At 40.8% G+C, this 24,298-nt stretch overlaps 1 protein-coding gene across 4 annotated transcripts in view; it reads left to right on the top strand.

The window, feature by feature from the left end:
• Positions 1–24,298, top strand: part of LOC135494001 (gamma-aminobutyric acid receptor subunit alpha-6-like) — a 74,961-nt gene that overhangs the window by 22,173 nt on the left and 28,490 nt on the right. For 3 of the 4 annotated variants that reach the window (XM_064781724.1, XM_064781726.1, XM_064781725.1), the window contains one exon: positions 14,960–15,066. In XM_064781724.1, coding sequence (XP_064637794.1) covers positions 14,960–15,066 — 107 coding nt within the window. Of the gene's footprint in view, positions 1–14,959; positions 15,071–24,298 lie in introns of all 4 variants that reach the window. The other variant, XM_064781727.1, reaches the window with a different exon arrangement.

The raw sequence follows: 24,298 nt of genomic DNA on the forward strand, positions 1-24,298 counted from the left end.
GCAATTCTTTTCGAATTCATCTCGCACCCAAGGATGCAGCTTATAGTCTGTCTGTGTGTGTTCAAAAACTGGGAGGCTGTTTGTCATTGTTTAGTGCAGTCTAATCCTCGAACATGATCAAAGCCATACGGTCTTATTTGCATATTCGTTCCGTTTTTAGTCCACCTCTGGGGAGCTTATACAGACCGTGACGTACGTCGTCCATCGTCGTCGTCTGTCGTCGCGGTCCGTCGTCGGCGTCCGTCGTCGTCCGTTAGCGGAGCACGTTTCGTCACCGCTAGGGCTAGATGGCTAAAACTTGGTGTGATGGTAGCTTTGGGCAACATGTCCAGGTGTATTTTTCTTTTTCGCGATATGACCTACTTTCTGGCCTCCAGGTGGCCATCTTGTAAATTGGTTTTTGCCTTTTTAAAGCTAATGGTTGTACGTAGAGTGACGAAATTTTTATGATGGGGTATCTAATAAGGTTAAATGAAATATCACCCGGGTTTTTGATTTGACCTACTTTTCAAGGTCACATAGGTCAAAGTTCACTAAATCACCGATAGGTGGCACTTTTCGTTTCTATTTGAGCTAGAAGGTTCTAAACTTGTGAGGATAAGTAGCTAGGGCCTTCTATCCTACCCCAAAAATTTGTCCCGCTCGGACTTCAAATATGGCCGCCAAGCGGCCATCTTGAAAATTAAACAAAGTTGGATTGCAACCAAATTTCATGTGATTGTATATCTATGTTCTCTCTACAACATCCCTGATTTTCAGTCAAATCCATCTACCAATATGGCCGCCAAGTTGCCATCTTGAACATTAAACAGAGTCCTATTACCCCGAAACTGATGATCGGATTGCAACCAAACTTCATGTGATTATGTATCTATGTACTCTTATCAATATCCCTAATTTTCAGTCAAATCCCATGACTAATATGGCCACCAGGCCGCCATCTTGAAAATACAAAGAAAGTCCGAGTACTCCTAAACTGGTGAAACTAGCCAGGAACTGTTCTCCCCATATCCACTGCAAATGACATGCATTACATTACCCGAGGTGAGCACATGGTCCCTGGACCATTTCATTTCATCTTACAATATCACTCTGTGTAAAAGTTTGAGGATTCCGCCAGTTGAACTCATGAGGCAGTTCTCCTTCACGAATTCGATCAAAATGAGCGAACGTGCAGGTGACGAAATGTTACATTGAGGCATCACAGAAGAGCCGAATCAATGTTTAGCAATTCATATCATATGAATTGCAGACTACCATTTAAAATTTGAAACCCGAGCTGAATACCGGTGTTTGTACCTGATGGTTGTTGTGCCGTTTTGCTGTTCATATTTGAAAGACATGCATGTACAGGGGAAGGGTTGGAGTGCGACTGTCTATTCCCAGTGTTTATTGTATACAAATGGGATTCGGGTGTGCAATGTGCAATGTGAAATGTGAATGAGAAGGGGAATGCAGTAGTTAAAGTATTGAGTTGTACTTTATATCGCCACACAACTGTCCTTTCGCATGAAGTCAGTTTGTATATCCAATTGATGCAATGTCACCAATCCATGAAAACTATTCTCATCCCATGATACAGTGCATCGCAGTTATGCGATCAAGAATGGGTAGTTATCTCACCAGGAACGGAATTCGATCATGCTTTATCGAACAGCCGCCACTGATAGCGTTTAAATATCTTCAAAGCGTAAAGCCAGTGTCTCAAATATAAAATCAATGTTAGACACGCGTCGAGAATGACAACTCGTGCAGTGAACACGCTTTTGAAAGAAACTCCCGCATTGCAACATATCAGTACATGTACTTGTAATGTCAATGTTTAAACTCTGCTGATACTAGTACTATTACACGACAATGAAACATACATGTACCTATCCATTGAGTGAATGGAGTGTGTGATAAAGGCGTCTTGCTGTATTCTCCAACAATTCCGAGCAAAAGTGATCTGTTCTTATTCGAGTGGTGTGTCTCCCTACTTTGTATTGATAGTGGCTCATCTTCATCCCATGCCAGCCCTGTAACATGTTCTACACAGCGCTGCATTTCACCGTCAATATAAAACGAGACCCCAGGTGTGCAAAAAGTCTGCTATGATATGAAAAGTTATGGCTACACAATGTCATTAACATTACAAAAGAAAACTGGTGATGGTGGTGCTAAATAAAACTCTAAGAAACCCTGGATGTTGCCATTAAGTGTTATTGCTGCAGTAAAGCATTCAGGTTTTGCTTTTTACTGGAGTGTCTTAAGCTGCGTTCGAATTCAACCGAAGGCTGCTACAAACCTTCTCGTTACGACGTTGTCATGATGTCGGAGGACAGTTTGAAATTAGCTTTTCAAAGTCCAGACTATTCACGTCAATACAGTGTGCAGCATGCATCTGTAAAGCCTCAGCATAATATCCTGTACCACTGACCAAGCCTGCATCAACACAAAACGATGTCTCGTGGGAGAGACGAAAAACGTCCCTGTTATATTAAGAGTTATAGCCATACGTTTAATATGGATAAACGCGGACCAGTATTGGTGGATCACTGTTTGTAACGAGGGGTACAGACCTTGTAATGAATCAAGATAGATTATTGTGCGGTTGTCTCTGACTGAAGGTTAGCTAGAATCGATAAAACATTATGATTATCAGACTAGCACTAGTCCGCTTCCGTCTAATGAGTGGTAAATAAGAGGCAATTTGTGGAAAGGCCAGAGAGTGCCACAGTTCTGTCAGGCAATTAGCAGATTACTTTCGTTTGGATCGGGTTAGATTTATGTTATGTCAGTTTCTAATTACAGTATGTTTATGTCCGAAGCCCGAAATAAAGAAGCCTGAATAAAATGGCTGAGGGGAAGCCCGAAATAAAACCCGAAATAAAGCAGCTTCTTCAAATGCTAATTTAAGAGGATACACTGCATCTTGTAAACGATTTTCTCCACAGGTTACTGGTAAATTGACTGATCTCATAAGACAGTGTTGCAGATTGTGACTCTTCACTGCTAGTGTTTAGTGCGCCTGGTGATTGTTTAATGCTTGGTAATTTGCCGGGGGAATATGTGGCATGTCGGCCTGCTAGAGCGACCAGCGAAGTATCTGGTAAGGAGGCAGTGACGGCGCCGTAACTAACCATGGATGATAGATCGAGAGCTCTTAGACAGCAATACTGAGGCGGTAAGTGCAGCCACAGGTACTTGTGGTGGTGTACCTTCATGAGGACATGTTCAAGTCCCATATTAAATCGGGCAATGGCGGCTGGCGACACGCAGTTATTGCTTTCAAAGTCATTCTCAGCCTTTTGGGGTATGTATCAGGCGCGGTTTCCTACTTGATTGATTTCATAATTCAATAAAGTTCAAAATTCTGAAAAATTTTCAAAGCCAAAATTGATTGGGGACTGAATATGTTACTTTATTTTGAGCAGAAAAAAAAGCGAAAATTTTTTTTTCATCATTCAGACTCAGAGTTGAATTTTTTCAGCAGTTCAAAATTTTGAAAAATTTTCAAAGTCAAAAAATTTTTGGGACTGATGATGTTGGTTCATTTTGAGCAGAAAACAAAAAAACAGTGAAAAACATTTTTTGTACTTTCTGCCTGGTCAAGTATGATGAGTACTACTGTAGTTTGGTACTACCTTTGTATTAAAGTAAATGCGCTGCCCTCGGTCATCATCGTTATCCCGCAAAATGGGCACTGCCTAATTCCTGGTCATGTACGATGAGATCCACCTTTGTATCACGAAGCGACTCCCCACCGCCGCGTACAATCAATCTGATTGATTTGCCGCCTCTCAATACATTTCAATTAGACGGCACACGTAGTACTTAGATTGTGTCTGGTTGCTCGTCATGTCTGGCGTGAGGTGTTAGTTAAGACTGATCTTCCTTATATGGGGTTATTCCCCATTGATAAGCTATCCGTCTTGTTCTGGTTGCATTCATTTGGTCTCATTAGTGTGTCGCTGATTTTCCGTCAGCGTTGTTTGTTTTAACACGAGTTGCTGAGGGGACTGGACGATCCATCACAAATCTCGGTGAGTTTCATAGCAGAAACGGAAAGGCCCACCCAATAAATATCACAGTTACATTTCGTGGCTGAGGGGCACTGATCTTAAAGGGAAAAACTAGGATCAGAGATAACCAGGCCAAACAACTGTTTCTTTTCCTTCATGATATTGAACGACAACTGAGTGTGATTTATTCGTTACTCTGTTTGCAAATTAATCACCAAAATATTCATCACCTCTGAATGCAAGCACTGCTATCGTGCATGCAGACCAAGCTCAAAAGTGTTGCCAGTTACTCCCGTGGGCACCCACATAGTGACTCCTACAATAAGGTCATCGTATTCTCAGCCAATTGAGTCCGCTCTCATTGTGGCGAAGGAGCAATAACAATTTACCAATCCATCTGATAAGATGATGCTGTTTCCTTCTACTGGCCATTATCTGAGAAAGCATCTCTTTCTCAGATAGCTCGACATATTTGCTAAGAGAACACGTCTTTGCAATCCCCTCGGGCCCACTTGAATGTTGCTACACACATATAGTTTACGGTTCCATCCACTAAGTGAGGTTGAGATTGAGGTGACGTTCAGATAAACTTATTGTCCACGTGTAGAACTCCGTTTTATGAGAATGATTTTATAATCTTGCCTTGAACTTACCCAGACATTCAATATGTGTCGAGGAGAGATTTGAAACACTGAAGCACTAGAAGAGCTGCCAGAACTTTCAAATGATGATATATCTATGAAGAGTGTCTGCGCTTATCATGAAATGGTAAGAGGATGATCTGGTGAATAAATCTGAACTTATACCTATCAATAACCAGAGGTTAGTAAGTCACACACACATAACTCTGGACTTGACACTTGTAGATGTGGTCGTCGCTCTATCACCTTAATGATCTCGGCTCATTTCGTTATTGCCGAAATGTCAGTGATGTGGAAAAGTAATCTGTTTTCGTCATTACAGACGTGCGTTGTCATATCAATAAGGGTGTGTTGGATGACCCCGTCACAAATGTATGCTTATCACTGACACTGAACCTCGATCGTCTCTCATATAGACACACTGAGATAATCGTCAACTTAATTCAAAGACAACCAAATCGATTCAAGCGATGATGTATGGCGATATGGCATTACCTGTAGCAGCCTTAACTCATCCTTAGGCTACATTGTCAAACTGACCATCACTCCGGTGTGAGGTCGTATCTTGTCCCTGGACAAAAGTGTCTATTGATGAACTTGACATTTAGAATACTTGCAAGAACTTCAATTTATCTAGATCTGTAGGAATTTATGAATAACAGAGCGGCGTTCAACTAATAAAGACCAAATATTCTAACCGCCAACAGCCATCTGAAAAATCACATCCCTGTCAAACCATAACTAGCCCATTGAGACACATTTACCTGCAATTACCTTGTTAAACATTGACAGGGACATCGGAAAGCCCCTGAGCTATGACACGAACCGCCACATATCACAACTGTAATTGATTCAAAGCTCACTTGGTTCGTTTTCCATTGACGAATCTGTTGATTTCTGGCGCGACATGACCTCGGGACAAGGCATTTGGTGAGACGAACGGCAGCTGTCACGGCCGAAGTGGAAATTGGATAACGTCGCAGCGATAACAACTTATCTTAACCATATTTGATTAGCGATTTTAACCTAACAGACATGTAGCTCGCTGATTACCATGTTCTTTGTTTGGTTCCCTGTGAAAGTCTGATCCCATCACGAGGTTGATAAAAGGATGGGCGGATACATTTTTGCCGTGATCGAATTAAATTGTTACAGTACGTCACAATGACTATATCAGTGACCTAATCCAAAACAGTATGACAGAGAGAGTAGGCCTTATATCGAGTTATGTTTATTCGTAAACCGCATTTCAAATGATTATATTTTTACCAAGTTTCAGAATAGATAAACTCCAGCCCTTTTCCCAATCGCAGCGGTACTCTCAGATACCGCCAGTGGCTAAACTCTTCAATAGCATGTCCATTCGATTCCTCAAGAGTTTCAACGGTAAATTATTGACATCGATAGATTATCTTCATTTGCAAAGCATGAAAATGTCGACGAATCTTTTGTCTCGCCGGATGTTTTGGCGATATCATAATTATATAGTTATATATTTTTCAACAGGATTATATCGTTGGGCTAGTGATCACTTGCATATCTATTATGAAACAAAATTGACAAATTCTCTCCAGCTTTTTAGACATGTTGAGGTAGGCCTACTATTAAACTGCCAACTATCGTGTCTCATTTAGGGCTCCAAAGTTTGTGACTGAACCGGTGCTTTAGATTTCCCTTCCGTCACAACAATTAACACCAAAACGATACTGCTGTTCCATTTTGATAGATCATGCAAATAATCTCCAGGAGGCCAAAAGTACCATCACTTATCAGGCTTTTTAGTTTCGTATAATATGTTGGTGCAGGTAACAGAACAGTTGAACAGAAATGGACGAATATGAAAGCGCCTCCATAATTAGGCCCAATATATAAAAGTGTCCTCCTGTCACATTACTGTCTCCTTTGATGGCAGAAAGTGCTTTTCCTTCTTCTGTTCTTCTTTGTTGGAGCAACTTAAGAAAGCTTATTTCATCATGAAGACGTGAATTTGATAAAATATCATTAGTTGTTTCTTTGGAGCGATAAAGGCACGTTTTTGGATCGTATGACAATGACAAACTGCCAGTCATGTAATGAAAAATGCGTTTATAAGATTTTCATACCAGTCCAGTTGTTCAAGATCCAATTTGAAAAGGGATGGACAAAGCATTGTGATGTTTTTCTACTGCCGTCATTTTATATCCTATACCATTCTTGACTTGGGGAAACTGTATGAGCCTGAGTCGGACAGTTAACAATTGTTACGCTGAATTTTAGGCATCTCAGCATAAACTAGAGACCCAGATCAGAGATCTACATGCTGGTGAGCTGAATTTTACGCAATGACTTGGCGGACAATCATAACGTAAACCCTGAACATGCAGCCACAGAAGAGGTCGAACCCAGGCCATGGATGGCTTGGATATAGATATTCAGTAAGGATTTGTGTTGAATCCGTCGAAGAGATATCTACATGTAAGTTTGCTTCTCATGTGACCGATAATCCTTGTGTCACCTAAGGGAAATGCACCATGTGTAATTTACTGTTACATTTTATCGTGGGGTGGGGAGGTACACAGCATATTGATGATTGCGCAAGGTACAGACACAGCGGTCTCTTTCTCCCGGGATCTTCATCGAGGTTTGCTTGCAGATATCTTGTGACACTGACAAGTGAAAAGGGATAACGTATCATAACCAGTTAAATATGCTCTCAAGATAGACAACCACCTCCTTGTCTAAGTCCCCTTAGACAAAACCTCTGTAGACAACCCCAGTATATTGCTGGTGCCAATGCAATAAACATTCCACGCTCCTGACCCGTAATTCATTACATCGCAGTTACTATCCGTCTCGTTTAATTAGCCCTGCGGGCGTCTGGCGAGAGACAATCTCTTGATACTTAGATCAGGACAGAGAAATTGGCAGCAGGGGGTAAAAAACCTCAACAGCTACCGTAATCACCAGAGTTTTGCCAGTGCTGGACCTTTGACCGCTAGGAGACGCATACCAAAATCATTTCGAATGCCAATTATTACTAATGCTGTGAATGATAAGATAAATTTTGTTGACAGTCATTCACGTGTGAATAGAAAGATCAACAAACTTCTAATAGTTTTAAAACTTCGTTATCACAAACTTTTAATGTCAGTTTATCATTAATGTAGGGCGGTTCACACTGTTTCATAGCTCTTTTGTCGTTGGACGACCGTGTTGATTATAATTTCGACGCAATTTGTGGAGTCGGATATTGCTGGTGTTAGATGTCAACTTTGTTTTGTGTGGAGCCAATTTAATAAAAGCTTCGACGAAGATGTTGATCATAACAGGAGGTGGTATGCTGTTAAGAAATGTCAGGTAATTTAATAAATACAGCAATTTAATTCTAAAGCCGATCGGCCGCAATTGTTTTTTTTAATAACATAAATTTATTAACATAAGCAACAACATTTTAGAGAGTTCTAGTTCTAATTGGTTCCTAACTAAATGCAACTTTCTGCTAGATTACTTTGGTTTACGCCAGGGTGTCCCATTCAACACACTTCCGCGTTTGTCCCAGCGACATCAGCTAATGGTATCAAATCGATAAAGAAATAATATCTGATTTCCGAAATTATTAACGTCTTAGCTGTAATTGGTTTAAACGAAAGTTCTGTCGCCTTTCCGTCTCTTGAAATTTATTGCGTTTTTTTCTCATCTCAGTCAGTATTGAGTCACTTTACTTGCGATTAGATCAGAGTCGATAACAATATCGGCTGTTCGACTTGTAATCCTGGGCATTCCAGTAACTAAACTAATGAACATTAAATGCACTTTATTTAATCATGTGATGGACGGTAAGCTGAACTTATACGGAGCAATAGATGTCCCTCTCCTGTCATCGTTCTTTTATCATTTTGCCACTCGTCAATCTTTGTTCGTGTCGTCGCACTTCTGAATCGCATCATTTCATCTATCTTTATTTTAACACATAACTTTACTTTCGAAGGAGGCTTTCGAGTTAAGTATGTTCAAGTGATTAATCATCATAAATTAACTGTAGCAGGGTGTGCAAAGCAGCTGCTTTACTTGGAAACTTGTATTTTAGGAGCACTTCATCGCCTTTGTTATACTTACCAGACAAGAGCTTGAATTTGACGGTTTTATTGACAGTGTGGTGAGGATTAATGCCCTTCTTGGAGGGATTGCTGCCATTGTTGGTTTACGCGCGAGGGGAGTTGTAATGGGGGGGGGGGGGGGGTTCGTCAAATTGGCAACCAGCTGGATGGCGTCCGACCTCATATCGTGTCGGTATATGAGGCCATGTCGCCCTGGACAGGATATGGCTCACACCAATCCTTTAATCATTATACCAAGACACGGTCATATTGGAGACGGACGCAGGCCAGTTGAGACAAGAGTATAGTCACAAACTGTATGTTATTGACTTTGATCCTAATACTTATCGGACCAAGACCGAAGACCAACTTATATTTCAGACAAGGAGCAGTAGGCCTATACACTCAGTAGTAAACTTCCCCTCCCAAATGTCAGTGAAGTTATCCTAAATGATGTGCGAGTGAATAGGATGACAGCGTCTGGTTGAAAATAAGAACGATTAAGCAAGCATACAGTGTTTCTGTAAACAAATATATTTCCTTCTTATGACACGAGAGTTCTAACATCGCCCTCATTTTATGATGCAGCATATGTCATGCTACACTACTCACCCTCTACATAAACTGCTTAGCGTATTGCCGTTGACCACCCTCAAGCTGCCAACCATACTCCTTTCCTCTCGCGCACCAATACATGCAGCCGGGAGACTCAAGTTTGCTTGACCACAGTCTCCACTGCAGCTGAAGATGAAACTGGCAAGGTTTCACCATTGTGTGCTGTGAGAAAGAAGCATAAATCTTGCATGCGGTAATAATCTTACGGGCAGAGAGAGGTGTGTTACTTCGTTTGACTTGTCAATTTTACTTATCGGAGATAGAACCACGCCAACTTGAGAGTTAATAAAACTATCCAAGCATTCCGTATGAATAACCATAATACTGTGTAGCATGAGATCGTTGTTGCACCTAATGTTGATGTTTTTAACTCAGTAGAAGGACTTTGGCAGGAAATACCTTACAGCAAATGTATCTAGTAAACAGGTCAACCATCTGTGATCGTTGTTAATTAATTTGATATGTTAGTATGTCGTTCACATGTTAAGTGACCACTGACACCGAGCCTCATATTGTCGAGACTGCTTTGTGCGAGAAGAGGTGGACTAATCATCTCCTCCAGCCCTTCAGCCTAATTCATCTGGTGTAAGGAATAAGAAAGAGACACCTAACGCTTCTAATGACACAAGTGGGAAATAATGACAAATTGGACACAAGCATATCGGCAGCATGAATGTGTCTTGTATGCATTCAAAATCAATTACCATCCCTCATAGCGGCTAGAGTGGACGGAGAAGGTTCCAATGGCTACACATACATACATCGTCCATCCCCAATAGCTTATTACGCAATACATATGTTGTCCCTATGTCAATGAATGATACAGGTCTTGTCTTCTAGTTAAAGTACTAGTCTGACCGATGCAAAGATGAAGATAACCAAATGAGAACAAACAAGAATGTTATACAAGTGATATAGACAGCATGGCAAGTTGTAGTACGAACATCCCTGTCAGCCATTCTCTTCGAGAACGTGTCTTACTCCAACATTGCTGGCTGCCTGTTGGCAAATATGTATATGTGGTGAAATATCCAAAGAACACTGCATGGGCCACACAGTTCACAGCGTGTGAACTGACTACGTTCAAGATGCGGATGTCACTCGTCGACCAACATCATGTATATAAAAACCGGCACAGCAGTGGAATTAAAGACTTTGATTAGAGATGTGCTATGCATGGACCTGTCTTCATCAATCATACAAACTGACCTCTGGATGTTGTCAAAACATAAGCGTCCTTGATTATCAAGCTCGAAGTGATCGCCGAAAATGTGCGCGCATCGTCGCTTATAGCACGGAGCGAATTGGTCGGCTTGTCTGAGTGAAAAAGAATCTGTCAGTGGTAAATGTGGCTGCTGATAGAAATGAATACATCAATTTGTGCACGACGTAAGCTGCATTACAAGCATGTTGCGAGTCCAGAAATGATATGAGGACTTGATAGGGAGACAATCGGTTTTGAGAACATCTCTAAGTCTTGTACCCTTCCAATCAGTTACGAAGGACTGCGAGAAGCATCTCATGCTTATTTACTGCCTCCGCGATATGGCAAAACATTCTGCATGGTAATCAAACCAGTACATGACAACTGCATACTAGTATTTGAAGTTAAGTGCAAAGTTACACAACTTAACGATGAACTGCACTGAACACGGAAGAGTGGTGACGTCTCCTCGATCATCATAATTGAGTGATAATGACACGTTATAAGGTAACGACACTAATCCAAGTATCCTGTGAGAAGATGTCATCATCTTTTGATATTAACTGTGCAATGTTTCCAATGCTTGCTGTTCCACCCTAAGTGGCAGATTTAACTTGGAAAAGCATTTCATTTTCGCCATCAATTCGTGGAAAGTAGCATATCTCACCAAACTATGAAAGGTGTTGTCCAAAAGCAACCACAGTGTCACGATGCCTGAAAGCTATCACAGGCAAACCGTTTCCCATCTTGTGGAGACGTTTGGTTTGCTGTTAGCCAAAGAACCATGATGATAATTGATATCAATATGAGAACAGAATGCAGTATGTGCGAAATTGCTACTTGTAAGTTGTGAAGACCATTACAACATCGCTGTCAGCACGGTCTTTCAGCATGCATTGAACAGTGAACATAGCGTAGTTGCCGTAAATGCCTTGTTAAGGCAGATTAGCATCCATCGTCTTATCCAAATGATTTGATCGAGAAACCGAGATAAATGTTCTTTGCACAACGAAGGCCCATAGGGACCAATCAACTTTGAAAGCGTTTGATGAATCGAACATTGGGTTCAATGCTTAAGACAAAGACAAAGATACGCCCTGGCGTAATGATGTGAACTTAAAAGGCGAATTGGTGTGATGTTCGAGCGACAAGCATCCCAAATTATCAAGATAAAGACACTCTAACTTGATGTTCTGAACGTAATTGGTATAGCACAGCGGAAAGAAGCCTACTGTGCTTGACAGTAGTGCCCCCCCCCCGTAAAATGGAAACTTGTTTGTCATATACGCGAGCAGGGCATGTCAGATATTGATATAGGCATAACCGTAGATATCTTTGTCCTTTCTCAGATAGAAGTTGATCTTATTGAAGCTATTTGGCTAACGATTGAGAGTCGAGCTTTGCCGATATCTCAACCCTGCTCAGCTGAGTGTCAGTCATACAAAAACGTGCTGATCGGAGTAGTATTGGCCAGGACAAACGGGATTACGACCATTATGGTTTATGAAGCAACTCATTTGATCAACGTTTTCTGGCTTTCCAACACGACTACCCTTCTAATCGCGTGACAATCCAAACTTTAGACTGCGATAACGTTTGCAGAGGATAGGGTTTTTCGACAAGAGGCGAGTATTATCTGGCACACGGGCGTAAAGGAAATGTGAACTCGCAAAATATCTATATGCATTTGATATCTCGATATCTTGGGTATCTCTCGGTGAATGACTAACTGGTTGGCTGTGTTAACCAAACCATGGCACTGATGGTAAAAAACCTGAGATGTGCGTAGATGTACAGGTGCATGTGCATGTGCATTCGCAGGGAATATCACTGCAACAACGCAATTCAGTGTCCATCCAAGTCATTCCCGTTCGATCGATCCCAGATCCAGATACTAGACAAGCATACGTACCTATTAAGACGTCCATGTCCATGTCGGCAATATTCCGTCCTTATTGACTCAGATCCGTATAGACGCGGTACAGTTACAACAAAGTTCTTGCTGATGAGAAAAAGAAATACTAGCATTTCAGTTTAGCCATTCTCCACATTTTACTTTTAATGCTTGCATCGGCAATGATTAGACTCTCATTACTGTTTGGTCCCTCAGGCAATTTCTACCCGCTTCTTTTATCTAACCGATTTGGGAGGGCACGTCAATCAAACTTGATTTTGTGTCATTCAGTCTAATGATGGTGTCACAGAAACCGGCCTTGGTTACGGAATCACGCTCTGTCATCTTAAAACAAATTTCAAGGCAATCAGGAGGGGATTTTACAAATGTCAAAATGACAGATACATTTATAGCCGCGAAAATATCTTTGATATCCAATTATGTACATCAAAAGGCTAAATGTTATTTCAAAGCAGTAAATGAGATATATTTAATTGAGTTACTTGTAAATAATCTGGTAAGAGGACTCCCGGCCCTTGAAGTTCATATTTAGGAGATACCCGAAGGGAGCATCTTGGACCATTCATAGTGCTGCGCGGTCTCGGAGCCAGGTTTCTTCGTCGTAATGGTATTGGTGAATAACGTCTACTCGTTGAAGACAAAACATGCAATTCTGTCCACATCTTCTCTTGCCTCTCCTGAATAGAAACATTAGACACGTAAATCTGAACCTGAAACCTCAAGAAGGTGTTAAGCACGTGAACAGTCCTTTGAAACAATGACCGTCCAATATATATATACAGGTGCTATTTACATTAAGTTAAGTAGCGCCACAAAGATTTTCAAGGATAACTTTAGATTTGCCCTTTTGCGCCTAAAAGGGATTTTATCTAAAAGGTCATCAGCCGCACCTGATGATCAGCAAAGGTTTGTAGAAAAATGAAGTTTCAATAGTTGTCCATTAAGATTTTGTAGGAGACGATGTGCTAGCACATCCCCCGGTCGGTAATTTTAATCATGGTGGCTTTTACCTCCTCGATAGGCAGATGTGAGTTGTTAAGGGTAACAAACATACACATCAAAAACTCGTATTTACCAGAAATGGCATCTCGATAGGTCACGACTATCGTCATGTAAGTTGAAAGGGAAATCAAGATATTTCGATAACCAAGCCACATACATGTATGGAACAACAAATCTTGCTCGGAGTTCCTGCAAGCGACAAGTAATTTCCAGCCATTGAATCGGTGAATGTATATTACAGATCATAATTTCCGTGTGGTGATATCTCTCGTCCCTCTAGAAGTAGGAAAACATGCCCGTGGCGATGGGGTGTACCTCATCTAATGTCCTCAGCAGGAGGAGACAAACTACAGAATAACTATAGGGTAACTCGAGGCAGGGAGAGAAACATACCTTCGGAATTCGAGAGATAACGCTGCTGGCCAATAATACTGCCGCCAACACGACACAATTAAGTCGTCCTCTGATTGTTAATCTGACAAACTCAAGGGTGTAATCAACAGGCCGGTGTCTTTCGCCATCTCTTGAACCACAGTAGCGATGTTCTGATGGTCGTTACAACTAACTTTCCAGTTTAAGTATAAAATTTGAGACGTTTCTTGAAAATTGTTCTAAAATCACCATAAAGTAAATTATAAATTTTAGTCCGTTGACAAGGTTTGTCAGAATGGTCTTGGTGAATCAGTTGATATCTTTGTGAACATGAATCCGGGATAATGATGACCATGTCAGCCACATGTCAACGAATTAGGCGACCGAATTGTGATAAATGGCTTCCAAAGTTGATTAGACATAGATAAATATGTGCATGATCACACCGGGCGAAACAAGTGGATGCAATTACCTAACATAACGGGTCGAGAGGAATATTTGGCAATTACTCGAAAACTTGGTTAGAATCTCAAGGTTGCTTCAAAGGTGAAGTAGCAAACTGAGCCCCCTGTTGTTATGCTCTACGGTCGGGAGCTCATCTTTCAGAATGTACGGCCACATCAGCGACGGGACCATTCGGGTTAGGGTAGGGGTTAGCAGAAAAAAAAGTCAAAAAAATTATTTGGGACTGATGATTTTGGTTCATTTTGAGCAGAAAAAAAACCCAGTGAAAAAAAATTTTGGACTTAGAAAAGTTTTCAACTTTCAGTCAGTTCAAAATTTTGAAAAATTTTCAAAGTCAAAAAAGTTTTGGGACTGATGATTTTGGGTCATTTTGAGCAGAAAACAAAAAAAACAGTGAAACAATTTTTTTGTACTTAGACATTTTTTCAGGGTGAGGGTAAGATTTAGCAGAAAAAAGTCAAAATTTAGAAAAATTTTCTAAGTCAAAAAAGTTTTGGGACTGATGATTTTGATTCATTTTGAGCAGAAAACAAAAACCAGTGAAAATTTTAAAAAATATTTTTTCAGTCTGTTCATGAATATGTATATCTCTCCAAACAGAAGACTTAGAGCAATACAGTCAGTTTAATACTTTTAAGAAGAAATGTCATATTTTTTCATTTTAGTTCCTTGGTATACGCTGACGACAGACATTGGCATCATCAGAACGTTACCGACCTACTCAATAATCTGTTACAAGGATACGACAAGGATGTACGGCCTGGGGAGGGTGGTAAGTTTAAAGCAGGCTGCAGCCTACATTAAGTTTAATATTGCCAGCATAAGCCTTGTTTACATTTGTTTTGGCTACGCTTGCTTTGGAGCGTAGCTTATGGTTTGCGCTCGAGCTAGCCGAAAGTAGTTCCAGCAAAATTGTTGCATTTTCATCAGAATTTGCTGTAGCTGGGCCAGGAAATTTGCCAGGATACCAATATCTTGAACTCTTGTTTCGATAGGTTTATAGCTATAGCTCACAGCAGAAAGACTAAACGCCCCGTAATTGGCGGTAATTGGCAGATTTTAAGTTGGAGATTGTCGTCTGCTCAAAACTGGCAAAACGACCTCGATCCTACCTGTCTCTGTAATGTATTGAACGCGCTACACATAAGGCATTGCGCTAAGGCATTGCAGCCGAGGCTGATAATGTGATGGCCGTTTTGCGAATGTATATAGAGTACGTACGTTCATTTCAAAACATAGTCCAATCTAAATTTGTCATAACGAGCAGTTAAAAGTGGTATTTCCCTATACTTTGATTCTCAATGTCAACATGCCTTAGGAACTGGTCGTTTTGACGGGTAATGTTGTCCAATTCTTATTGATATTGCCGAAAAAAGACACGTAGAGAAACCTGGATTCACGCGCTCAGTTAATCTACGTACCGTAGACGTTTTGACCGAAAACCAGGGTGAGTTTTTTCTGTATTTTCTCTTGATTTGCTTGGTACAATTGGCCATAACAACTGTTATTTGAAAAGTCATAGTATAGAATGACTCCCGTAGCTTGTTTACATAGGAAGTGTTACCGTTTTTGGCTTTCTGCCTCGTTATATTTGCTCAGTCAATGAGTCGAAGTGAAAGATCAAAACACACATGATCGAACGCCATAGAACATTTTATTCAATGAGTCGAAGTGAAAGATCAAAACACACATGATCGAACGCCATAGAACATTTTATACACAAAACAGGGTTGCAAAATATTCTTCCCAATCATCAGAATGAAATTATCGTAATACTTCACAATTATCTATTACACATTGATATAACAACTACAGGAGAATGACTTTGATATCCAGACAAAGGTTATTTATAAGAATAGCCTCTTTGTATTTATAAACATCATCGACGTAATCAAAACAAACCCGAACGCTAGATGAACAAACATGGCGGACCGCTTCACAAGAAGGTGAAGTTTTCTCATGTTTCTTGTCAAAATAACAATAACCCTAACCCTAACCCTAACCCATTCATTACACACCCTATACCGGTACATGAACAAATGAAATGCACGGCAACATATGTGCAAGGAAGTAAAGTATGCATTGCAAGCCATGTGTCCAAACTCTTCCAAGGTGAACTTTAGTAAATACGGTTGAACTTTTTCAAATTTAACTTTTATAAGTTCTTTTTACAAAGTGCTATTTTTTCTCATTTTTACAGGATGATGCAGTCTAATATCTAAGAGTCATTCCGGTGGTCTCCACAGGCAAAGTGGTGTTGCTGTGGAACTGGTGACACGAAACCAATCAACCAGTCAGCCATGAGATTGACATGATCGGGAAAGAAGACGCTGTATCTTAGCTACCCTTCAAGTTTTGGTCTTGTTTTACTGTATTGTACAAGTTAATTGAATAAAGAAACCTTGGAATTGAAAATGTATCTCTGAATATTTATTTATTATAATAATGAAAAATAAAGCTTGCCTATTAACCTAAACTCTAGAACATGCAACCTTTAACCCTTAGTGTCATGCTCGACCTTAGGTCGAGTTAAAATTCCTACCCCTTTCCAGTCGCGCTCGACCCTGGGTCGAGAGAGGGTAATGCCTCCGAAAATAAATTATCCACGGCGCAATTGGAGTCCGTTATGTTTAGTTTATCTGCCAGTGTAAAGGCAGCGCTGGGTCTGATCATTTGATACCAGGAAACCAAATTTTTTCTACATGAAAATTTCCCGCAACTTGCAACTGAAAGTCGAGTAACTTTTCAGAAGAGGTCGGGCAAGGGGTATGGTGATGTAAGAGACGTCATCGTGCCTCATGTCACAATCAAGTAAGAGACCGCATTGTCGCCTGAATGATATGAGAGAAGAGGGTGATGTCACAATCAAGTAAGTGACCACATTGTAGCCTGATCGATATAAGAATAGATGGTGATGTAAGAGACGGCATCATGCCTCATGTCGCAATCAAGAGACTGCATTGTAGTCTGATTGATATGAGAGTAGAGGGTGATGTAAGAGACAGCATCATGCCTCATGTCGCAATCAAGAGACTGCATTGTAGCATTATGGGAGGGAATAGGGCAGTTTCACAAGAACTAATCTAAACTCAAGGTAATGAAGGAGAGATTTGCACTGACCTACTTTTATGACCCTCTGCCCTACTTTAAGACCGTTATAGCTAAAGTAGTCGTGTTTGGTATCGAACGAAAGGTTATGAACAGTAGGTTTGTGCTAACCCATTTTCATTACCAACTGACCTACTTGGAGACGGTTAAAGCGAAAGGTGTCATCCGTGTTTGATATCAAACTAAAAGTGTTTAAGAGTAGGTTTACAGCATTGGACATCAGGTTCCTTTCCAATTGAAAAGGTTCATAATTACGTTTATGACATAGGTGTGTCCAAATCTGACTGGAACATGAACGCTGAGACAACAATTGAATGCATATGTTACATCGTGCTGCAAGTCATGACTGAAGATAAACCTGCTAACGGTATGCACTCTTAAATTAACTCGATAGGTTAATATCCAATTTTGGCTATGTAAAGATGTTCCTATCATTGGGTTAGACATGATATGGGGGAATTATTCTTGCTGTGACGAGGGCTGCTGCATGCTTGTCATCTAATGCTGGCCACGTTATAGTTACTGGTAAGGGAGCATTGTCATAGAGACGCCCTTGTTCAGCCACCCAACTAGGGCTGGGAACCTACAAGAGTACTCAATCAAGTCAATAACGTACTGTATCATATTTTCACCTCACCTTTGGTGAGTCTTGACTTGTTCTTTCACAGTTAGCGGTTAGGTTAATCTCTACAAGCATGTATACCTAGGGGTCTAATAAGCACCAAGATGAGATGTCACTCGTTCAAAGGTACCACAGGTAAAACAGGCAGCTGATACGTCCCGGAACAGTCTGCAACATTCTTTCAATCCTTTGATGTAAAACAACATTCTTGAAAGTGTCGGCTATTGTGTCCAAAGATGAAATGCAGTTTTTGTTTAAATGTTACCCGTAACTTTCTTCTTTCTGAACAAGTGTGGCATGTCAGAGTGGCGCACTGTTAACATTGATGCAGTGTCGATGCAACAAGTTCTCAGGCAAAGACGTTTTGCCTTGTACATGTACCGCAGAAATGCAACACCTATACGAGTATAGCCTGTGTTCATCCTCAGCTGAGTTCACGTACTAAATTTAGTGATTACTACGCAGTTGAAGGCTGAGCCTTTTAGCAACACCCTGGTTAGAATGACTGAGTACTAACGAGGGCGAAACATCTAATAACACAATTCTTCCATTCATTAATGCACCATTAGATTCTAGGTGCTGAAAGTTGTCTGCAAGTGGCCATTAACCTATCCACACGTACTGCGGAAAATGTGGCAAATGGGTATTGCCACGGTATTACTGCTTCCATTACTTTTTTTCTTTTGTGTAGTCAATATTGTATTACTGATGGTATGTATGTCGGTGAGCAAAAGCTGTGCACATCCATAGACGGCACTAAGGACGAATGTACCTCCGTCATAACATGATGCCAATGGAGGCTTCGTCGCCATTTGTGGAGTGCCATCCAGTCATATTGGTCAATTACAAGCACTAAACATCTGCTTCATCGAACTACCGAGGAGAAATGAACCAATGCAATACACCAAAAGGTGAATTACTCTCGGGTCATAAACTTTGATGACCTTAACAGACTCGACCTGACTTATAATTGTAGTTTTTGTTGTTGTTGTTGTTGTTGTTGTTGTTGCGTTGGCTTATTTGAAGCAGCAGGTGGCTGTGTATATATGCATGACAGACAAAGAACTAGTTGAGCAATTTGATGTGGGGCATACCGGAACCTTGTTAGGTTGTACCTGGGGGCCTGTGTTGTTCTGTCCAGGTGGACATGCCTTGCATTCCGCTTACGGTAAATAGAACAAAATGGAAGAACATAGTTTACAGGTGTCAGTGGCCTCACCTGACAACACTAGCCTGACTCGTCTTATAATGGCAATCATCAGGCCAACTCCTTTGGCAAGATATAATTCACACGATCTCCTATTATTGCAGCACCCAACATATCCACGATTATACCTGGCATCTGATATAACTACTGTGAGACACTAACAACGTCAATCTTTCCACAGCGCTGTGCTGTACACTTCTCACTCGTTGAAGTGAGGTAATTGAGAACTCAATCGTCGCACCTGCTCTCCAGTTTTTCTCAGCTTTATTGAGCAAGTCACACCGGAAGGAGCTGTCGTCAGAAGACGCGGCAATGTTGGGCGTTTGTTGGTATAGTAGTTCAGTTGCATTTGTCAAATCAAATTGCTTAAGGGTTAAAAGAAGGAAGCGAAACGATTAAATTTGTAAACTTGCTCCGGTCTTACAAAAACGCTATAGGATCCATTCATCAACTTGCTTCAGTCTTACAAGAATGCTATGGTAGGCAAAACGATCTATTCGTCAACTTGCTTCAGTCTTCCAAGAATGCTATGGTAGGCAAAACGATTCTATTCGTCAACTTGCTTCAGTCTTCCAAGAATGCTATGGTAGGCAAAACGATCTATTCGTCAACTTGCTTCAGTCTTACAAGAATGCTATGGTAGGCAAAACGATCTATTCGTCAACTTGCTTCAGTCTTCCAAGAACGCTATGGTATGCAAAACGATTCTATTCGTCAACTTGCTTCAGTCTTCCAAGAATGCTATGGTAGGCAAAACGATTCTATTCGTCAACTTGCTTCAGTCTTCCAAGAATGCTATGGTAGGCAAAACGATTCTATTCGTCAACTTCCTTCAGTCTTCCAAGAATGCTATGGTAGGCAAAACGATTCTATTCGTCAACTTCCTTCAGTCTTCCAAGAATGCTATGGTAGGCAAAACGATTCTATTCGTCAACTTCCTTCAGTCTTCCAAGAATGCTATGGTAGGCAAAACGATTCTATTCATCAACTTCCTTCAGTCTTCCAAGAACGCTATGGTAGGCAAAACGATTCTATTCGTCAACTCCCTTCAGTCTTCCAAGAATGCTATGGTAGGCAAAACGATTCTATTCGTCAACTTCCTTCAGTCTTCCAAGAATGCTATGGTAGGCAAAACGATTCTATTCGTCAACTTCCTTCAGTCTTCCAAGAATGCTATGGGAGGCAAAACGATTCTATTCGTCAACTTGCTTCAGTCTTCCAAGAATGCTATGGTAGGCAAAACGATTCTATTCGTCAACTTGCTTCAGTCTTACAAGAATGCTATGGTAGGCAAAACGATTCTATTCGTCAACTTGCTTCAGTCTTACAAGAATGCTATGGTAGGCAAAACGATTCTATTCGTCAACTTGCTTCAGTCTTACAAGAATGCTATGGGAGGCAAAACGATTCTATTCGTCAACTTGCTTCAGTCTTACAAGAATGCTATGGGAGGCAAAACGATTCTATTCGTCAACTTGCTTCAGTCTTACAAGAATGCTATGGTAGGCAAAACGATTCTATTCGTCAACTTGCTTCAGTCTTCCAAGAATGCTATGGTAGGCAAAACGATTCTATTCGTCAACTTGCTTCAGTCTTCCAAGAATGCTATGGGAGGCAAAACGATTCTATTCGTCAACTTGCTTCAGTCTTACAAGAATGCTATGGTAGGCAAAACGATTCTATTCGTCAACTTCCTTCAGTCTTCCAAGAATGCTATGGTAGGCAAAACGATTCTATTCGTCAACTTGCTTCAGTCTTCCAAGAATGCTATGGTAGGCAAAACGATTCTATTCGTCAACTTGCTTCAGTCTTACAAGAATGCTATGGTAGGCAAAACGATTCTATTCGTCAACTTGCTTCAGTCTTCCAAGAATGCTATGGTAGGCAAAACGATTCTATTCGTCAACTTCCTTCAGTCTTACAAGAATGCTATGGTAGGCAAAACGATTCTATTCGTCAACTTGCTTCAGTCTTCCAAGAATGCTATGGTAGGCAAAACGATTCTATTCGTCAACTTGCTTCAGTCTTCCAAGAATGCTATGGTAGGCAAAACGATTCTATTCGTCAACTTCCTTCAGTCTTACAAGAATGCTATGGTAGGCAAAACGATTCTATTCGTCAACTTGCTTCAGTCTTCCAAGAATGCTATGGGAGGCAAAACGATTCTATTCGTCAACTTCCTTCAGTCTTCCAAGAATGCTATGGTAGGCAAAACGATTCTATTCGTCAACTTGCTTCAGTCTTCCAAGAACGCTATGGTAGGCAAAACGATTCTATTCGTCAACTTGCTTCAGTCTTCCAAGAACGCTATGGTAGGCAAAACGATTCTATTCGTCAACTTGCTTCAGTCTTCCAAGAACGCTATGGTAGGCAAAACGATTCTATTCGTCAACTTGCTTCAGTCTTCCAAGAACGCTATGGTATGCAAAACGATTCTATTCGTCAACTTGCTTCAGTCTTACAAGAATGCTATGGGAGGCAAAACGATTCTATTCGTCAACTTGCTTCAGTCTTCCAAGAATGCTGTGGTAGGCAAAACGATTCTATTCGTCAACTTGCTTCAGTCTTCCAAGAATGCTATGGTAGGCAAAACGATTCTATTCGTCAACTTGCTTCAGTCTTCCAAGAATGCTATGGTAGGCAAAACGATTCTATTCGTCAACTTGCTTCAGTCTTCCAAGAACGCTATGGTAGGCAAAACGATTCTATTCGTCAACTTCCTTCAGTCTTCCAAGAATGCTGTGGTAGGCAAAACGATTCTATTCGTCAACTTGCTTCAGTCTTCCAAGAATGCTATGGTAGGCAAAACGATTCTATTCGTCAACTTCCTTCAGTCTTCCAAGAATGCTATGGTAGGCAAAACGATTCTATTCGTCAACTCCCTTCAGTCTTCCAAGAATGCTATGGTAGGCAAAACGATTCTATTCGTCAACTTGCTTCAGTCTTCCAAGAATGCTATGGTAGGCAAAACGATTCTATTCGTCAACTTCCTTCAGTCTTCCAAGAATGCTATGGTAGGCAAAACGATTCTATTCGTCAACTTGCTTCAGTCTTCCAAGAATGCTGGTAGGCAAAACGATTCTATTCGTCAACTTGCTTCAGTCTTCCAAGAATGCTATGGTAGGCAAAACGATTCTATTCGTCAACTTGCTTCAGTCTTCCAAGAACGCTATGGTATGCAAAACGATTCTATTCGTCAACTTGCTTCAGTCTTACAAGAATGCTATGGGAGGCAAAACGATTCTATTCGTCAACTTGCTTCAGTCTTCCAAGAATGCTGTGGTAGGCAAAACGATTCTATTCGTCAACTTGCTTCAGTCTTCCAAGAATGCTATGGTAGGCAAAACGATTCTATTCGTCAACTTCCTTCAGTCTTCCAAGAATGCTGTGGTAGGCAAAACGATTCTATTCGTCAACTTGCTTCAGTCTTCCAAGAATGCTATGGTAGGCAAAACGATTCTATTCGTCAACTTCCTTCAGTCTTACAAGAATGCTATGGTAGGCAAAACGATTCTATTCGTCAACTTGCTTCAGTCTTCCAAGAATGCTATGGTAGGCAAAACGATTCTATTCGTCAACTTCCTTCAGTCTTACAAGAATGCTATGGTAGGCAAAACGATTCTATTCGTCAACTCCCTTCAGTCTTCCAAGAATGCTATGGTAGGCAAAACGATTCTATTCGTCAACTTGCTTCAGTCTTCCAAGAATGCTATGGTAGGCAAAACGATTCTATTCGTCAACTTCCTTCAGTCTTCCAAGAATGCTATGGGAGGCAAAACGATTCTATTCGTCAACTTGCTTCAGTCTTCCAAGAATGCTATGGTTGGCAAAACGATTCTATTCGTCAACTTGCTTCAGTCTTCCAAGAATGCTATGGTAGGCAAAACGATTCTATTCGTCAACTTGCTTCAGTCTTCCAAGAATGCTATGGTAGGGAAAACGATTCTATTCGTCAACTTGCTTCAGTCTTCCAAGAATGCTATGGTAGGCAAAACGATTCTATTCGTCAACTTGCTTCAGTCTTCCAAGAATGCTATGGTAGGCAAAACGATTCTATTCGTCAACTTGCTTCAGTCTTCCAAGAATGCTATGGTAGGCAAAACGATTCTATTCGTCAACTCCCTTCAGTCTTCCAAGAACGCTATGGTAGGCAAAACGATTCTATTCGTCAACTTGCTTCAGTCTTCCAAGAATGCTATGGTAGGCAAAACGATTCTATTCGTCAACTTGCTTCAGTCTTCCAAGAATGCTATGGTAGGCAAAACGATTCTATTCGTCAACTTGCTTCAGTCTTCCAAGAATGCTATGGTAGGCAAAACGATTCTATTCGTCAACTTCCTTCAGTCTTACAAGAATGCTATGGTAGGCAAAACGATTCTATTCGTCAACTTGCTTCAGTCTTCCAAGAATGCTATGGTAGGGAAAACGATTCTATTCGTCAACTTGCTTCAGTCTTACAAGAATGCTATGGTAGGCAAAACGATTCTATTCGTCAACTTGCTTCAGTCTTCCAAGAATGCTATGGTAGGCAAAACGATTCTATTCGTCAACTTGCTTCAGTCTTCCAAGAACGCTATGGTAGGCAAAACGATTCTATTCGTCAACTTGCTTCAGTCTTCCAAGAATGCTATGGTTGGCAAAACGATTCTATTCGTCAACTTGCTTCAGTCTTCCAAGAATGCTATGGTAGGCAAAACGATTCTATTCGTCAACTTGCTTCAGTCTTCCAAGAATGCTATGGTAGGGAAAACGATTCTATTCGTCAACTTGCTTCAGTCTTCCAAGAATGCTATGGTAGGCAAAACGATTCTATTCGTCAACTTGCTTCAGTCTTCCAAGAATGCTATGGTAGGCAAAACGATTCTATTCGTCAACTTGCTTCAGTCTTCCAAGAATGCTATGGTAGGCAAAACGATTCTATTCGTCAACTCCCTTCAGTCTTCCAAGAACGCTATGGTAGGCAAAACGATTCTATTCGTCAACTTGCTTCAGTCTTCCAAGAATGCTATGGTAGGCAAAACGATTCTATTCGTCAACTTGCTTCAGTCTTCCAAGAATGCTATGGTA

Source organism: Lineus longissimus, chromosome 9 (assembly GCF_910592395.1).
Source record: "Lineus longissimus chromosome 9, tnLinLong1.2, whole genome shotgun sequence".
NCBI classification, from domain to species: Eukaryota; Metazoa; Nemertea; class Pilidiophora; order Heteronemertea; family Lineidae; genus Lineus; species Lineus longissimus.